This window comes from Trypanosoma cruzi, genomic scaffold (assembly GCF_000209065.1).
Source record: "Trypanosoma cruzi strain CL Brener 1047053516383 genomic scaffold, whole genome shotgun sequence".
In the NCBI taxonomy this organism is placed as follows: Eukaryota; Euglenozoa; class Kinetoplastea; order Trypanosomatida; family Trypanosomatidae; genus Trypanosoma; species Trypanosoma cruzi.
Genome location: NW_001849319.1, coordinates 1 through 4,528, shown reverse-complemented (window position 1 = coordinate 4,528; position 4,528 = coordinate 1). Strand labels below are relative to the sequence as shown.

Below are 4,528 nucleotides of genomic sequence, written 5' to 3'. Positions count from 1 at the left end.
TCTGTGCTGTGAAATGTCTATGAATGTATACAAGCGACAAGAGAAGCTGCGTCTCTACCGTGCCCTTCTAAGGGGGGCAAATCGTTTCCCATTACGTTCTCGGCGAGAAATAGTGCGGGAGGAAGTTCGAGGTGCCTTTCGGCATCCTCTGAATGATTCACTAACGACGAAGGAGGTGGATTACAAGCTTCTTTTGGGGTGGGAACGGGCCGCCGCTATTCAGACCTACGCCGAGAACATGTACTGGTTCCATTCCCGAGATGAGGTTTCGAGGGAAATGATGCATCATTCCCTTGAGCGGGACCGTCAGCGCATTAGGGAGATGGAGCGGTGTAATGCCGTGGGAAATGCGGAAATAAAAACGCCAGAGGTGACTGAATTCAAGTCATCGATGTACCATGTGCATCCGGACTATCACGGGAAGATTGGACAGATGCCGCTGACACACAGCCGTGACATTTGGAGAGCGCGTGGACAATATGGATCCGATGTCGGCGGTCCCCGACAGAAGTTTTATGTTCGTCGCTTCAAGGCCTTATTTCCACAGGGTTGGTGACTGTACCAACCTGTGCGTGTGTGTGGGTTTACTTTTTGTATGGCGGCTTTTTAATTTTTGTGTGCTGTCGAGCATGCAGTCAGCTGTTTTTGAAATTTGAGTTCTTCTTCCCTACTCGTGCGTCCACTGCTAGGGCGGAAAGGAATGGCAGCGGGATTTAACCTGGGGAGGATCTTGGTTCGTCTTGTTTCTGGCAAACCGGACGGTGGTGAGCTTCGCGATGTGGAGGTGTTTGACGCCACAATGAAGCACATGACAGGTTGGTACGCCATCGTCGGCTCCGCAGCTCTTGCCGTCGTGCCGCTGTTGTACACATCATTGCGAGCGTTAGCATGGAGGCGAAGGGCATTGATTGTGCGGACGGCCCAGTCTTTCTCGCATATTTCTGCGGACTCCAAGGCCGTTGGTCAGAAGCCGAGCTGTTCACCGTTTCTCCCGACTTCACGGACGGTTTTGGCCGCACGGCGTATTATCGACGCGGAGCGAGCCACAGATGTGGAATTCGCAAAAGCATTTTCCGCGGAAGTGGTGTGTGCGTACGTGGATGTTGTTTTCCGGGGTCTTATGCGATTATACTGTCGGCACTGTATTTTTCACGTGTGTGTTTTTCTGGTGTGCACTGCAGTTGGGGCGCATGCCGGTGGTCGTCTGGCGAGCAGTGAGAGTGTTGGTTGCTGTAGTGTTTCTACTGTTACTGGCGACACGGCGGTGAGTCTGTCAGTTCCCAGCCTGTTTCGGCGGGTGTGGCTTCACCTGCGTCATGGGGCGCTGCTGCGGTTTGCTGCGGAGGGAGTGTCGACTCCATACGCGTTCTTCAGTTTTAGTGTTTCGACTCCTCGAATGCTCGAGCGGTGCTTTCCGTGGATTGGCGTTCTCCATGACGCCGCGTCCCGCTATTTCGGCCCGGGTGTTTACTTGGACAGTCGTTGGAGGTCCCCTGAAGTGGCAGACCGCGTTTGGCGTGCGATGACCCCAAAAGGTTTTGCCGCAATGTGGTGTTGTCGTTGTGTGACGGGTGTGCTTCAAACAAATTGCTTTAGAACAAGAAACGGGCCCGCGGAGTATTTATTTCAGGTATCTGGTAAGGAGCAGGCATCCTGTGAGGTCCACTATTCGGGGGAAGTAAATGCTGCGGATACCGAAGGGGAACGGGAGCATGAACCCTCCTGCATGATGTCTTGGCTGCGTCCTCTGACTCTCTTTGTGATGCGCACGGGCAAAACATCCATGGTGGTGTTTGCCGTGACATCATGTGCCTCGAGGACAAATTTGTCGTGGCTGCCATTTCCATGTGCCGGTGGCCCACAGTATGTGGCGTTGTGTTACACCGAGATGACGCTGATGTTATTGAGCTTATCGTTTTTTATCTTTTCTCCCCCGTTGAGCCTTGGATCACTCACCGCAGCAACGCCATGAACGTGATGCAGCCATGCTTTGAGCGGTTTGCCTTTGTAAAACCGCCCTCTTTGTGTGCACCTGTCCCCTATATATATATATGTGCGTGTATCTGCATACAAGGAGAGAGGCAAGAGGAGTGGGAGGAGGTAAAGGAAGGGACGGGGATTTCTGACGTGCATTGGCGTGCTGAATCTAACTTCTTGAGAATCCGAGGGGAGATGGGGACCGGGCCCAGGCGTGCGGTGCGGAGTTGGATGCATTTGTATGTGGCCGGGGAGGAGGCTGCGGGGGCGCCTAAATGAGGAAGAAGAAAAAAAAAAGGAGGAAATTGGAGGTGTGGTGGCGGCGAAGGGTTTGCGGTGAATCTGGTGTTTGTGTTCCTGTGCGTGTTCCACATCATGCCCCTCTTTGACTCATCTCTCAGCCAGGATGCAGCCAAAGCACGGGAGTTGTGCACATGGACCACACGTTTCCCGAGAAATATTTCAGGGAAGCACTTTTTTCTCGACCATGAGCTTGGAGATCTTGAGGCAACCGCACGGTTTGAAGACAGGCAGAAGCTTCTATTCTACGCTCTGCGGCGGCAGGCCGAGCATGGTCCATGCACGGGCGCGGCACCATCCATATGGTGGACGCGTGAGCGCACGAATTACAATGCATGGAAGCAACTGGGCGACATGTCCAGATTTGAGGCGATGGTAAATTTCTGAGTTTGCTCGGCAAGTGTTTGGGGGTGAAGTCAACTGGATGGGGGAAGCGCAGGGCTCTGGAGAACAGCATCTCCCATGCGGCGGACGGCGAATCCTTTACGGCACCGGACGGAATTGGCAGCACACATTCCCCAGGAGAGGAGCACACGTGGGACGATGATGAGCGTGCCCACCGTGGAGACTGCAAGATATTTGGCATCGCAGGTCATGCGGTTGCGACGTGGGGCACATCAACCGCGATTGTCGACAGCTGAAAAAAAACGAGGGAAGGTGTTGCTGTGCGTCTGGCGCCACCACCCATCAAAGCGCCAACGGGCAACGCGGGCTCTCCCCAGAAGGCAGTGCCGGTGCCGCCAGGGAGACCCGTTGCAAGGAGGAGTGGTGGCGTTGGGAGGCCCCCGACTGCCTTTTCCGACCCCCCGGAGGCGGTGAATGGGGTGGGCGGAATGGCTTGGACTCATTGAGCAATCAAGAAGGGGAGGGGAGGAAAATGAAACGCTCCTTTTTGGAATGCATGGCCGCGATTGGGACCTCGCTGTTTGCGTTTTGTTGTTGTTTTTGTTGTTTCAATTAATTGACGCTGCTCTGCTCCTTGTGCCCCGTTTGGGCAAATGTGCCTTTGGCCCGGATTGAGCGTGCCTTGAATGGCGCCCATGGGCTTTTTGGATGCACTCTTTTATGTTGTTCCCTCTCTTGTGTACCCTCCCATGATGATTTCCCTTCAGCCTCATTTGCATTTCTTTTCTTTGTCACGTCCAGTTGTGTTCATAACTTGGTCCGATGGCAAGTGCACTGTAACGTCGCGCCAACGTCCACAAGGAACCACAAAAATATGAAGCACGTGGCCGGTGTCTTTGCGGATGGTGTGGCTGCAGGACCTTCTGACCCGACGAGTGTGCGGCGCGCTGACTGTGGGGAAGCGACGGTTCCGTTTCCACGTTTTGCCGAAACAATTTTGCTTCATGGACTTTCTTTGTTTGGGTGGTGCAAAACCCGCACGATGCCGATTGGAGGCAACGGACTGCGCCCCACTGGCGGAGGTGAGGCCCGCCATCTCTCGGGGGGACGGATTTCCTGAAGAAGAAAAAGAAGAAGAAGAAAATTCGATGGCCGACGAAAAGAAAAAGTCTGCGCGTCATGCAGGACAATGGGCCACGCGAGGGACTGAACGCACCAAGTGAGGGCGGCTCTTTCCCCCCGTTGACCCAAACAACGGCATGAACTTTTCTCCTTTGTCCATTAATACAATTATTAAATAAGTGACAAGCCAAATGCATTATAAAATTTCGACGCAGAAAGCAAAGAGACAGTGATATCAAGGCGACTCGCCCAATCACGGCCTCCTCGGGATCGCCCAACCACCCCCAACACCATGCAGCTTATGAAACGTGCAACATTGTTGTTGTGTACCGTGCTATTACATTTTTTTGTTTACGTGGGGTGTGCAACTGAATGCAGCTCTGTTGGCTAAAAGGAATATGTGACCGTCTCCCGCCATCAATCTTGGTGCGATCGGTCTGGTACTGTGCGTGAATCCCCAACTCGTGCGTATGGTTGCGGGTCTCCAGCGCGCTTTTATTTCAGGGCTTTTGCTGCTGTTTCACTGTTGGGTGAACGGGTCTCTCCGTCCACTGTTTACACGGCGTCTCGGGCGAGGCGAGAATGAGCGGCGAAAATTGCTGCGGAGCTCATGCGGGCGCCAGTTCTCCGTCAATGGTCTATTCCTCTCGTACTTTTGCCCACTGGCCTTCGCGCTGACCCGCGGAATGGGCGGAGTTGCTTGTCTCGGCTCCGCCCATTCTGCGCGCAAAGAAAGAATGGACGTGTTTCTCTACTAAGAAGACGATACCGCAAAATGAGGACA

General features: G+C 53.8%; 2 protein-coding genes and 1 pseudogene across 2 annotated transcripts, besides 3 other annotated features; all 3 read left to right on the top strand.

Annotated features, from left to right (window-relative positions):
- Nucleotides 1–1,347: a sequence feature (heterozygous, non-Esmeraldo-like haplotype).
- Tc00.1047053506255.30 (hypothetical protein, conserved) lies at nucleotides 14–556 on the top strand (the record flags this gene model as incomplete). Its single annotated transcript, XM_798380.1, has 1 exon — nucleotides 14–556. The coding sequence occupies one exon, from the start codon at nucleotides 14–16 to the stop codon at nucleotides 554–556; it is 543 nt and encodes a 180-aa protein (XP_803473.1).
- Nucleotides 701–1,972, top strand: Tc00.1047053506255.20 (hypothetical protein, conserved; the record flags this gene model as incomplete). The annotated part of the gene is made up of 1 exon (XM_798379.1): nucleotides 701–1,972. The coding sequence occupies one exon, from the start codon at nucleotides 701–703 to the stop codon at nucleotides 1,970–1,972; it is 1,272 nt and encodes a 423-aa protein (XP_803472.1).
- Nucleotides 1,348–4,528: a sequence feature (areas not merged during assembly with more than two copies in the genome that could not be assigned to a particular haplotype).
- Nucleotides 2,353–3,129, top strand: Tc00.1047053506255.10 (annotated as a pseudogene).
- Nucleotides 3,741–3,764: a microsatellite.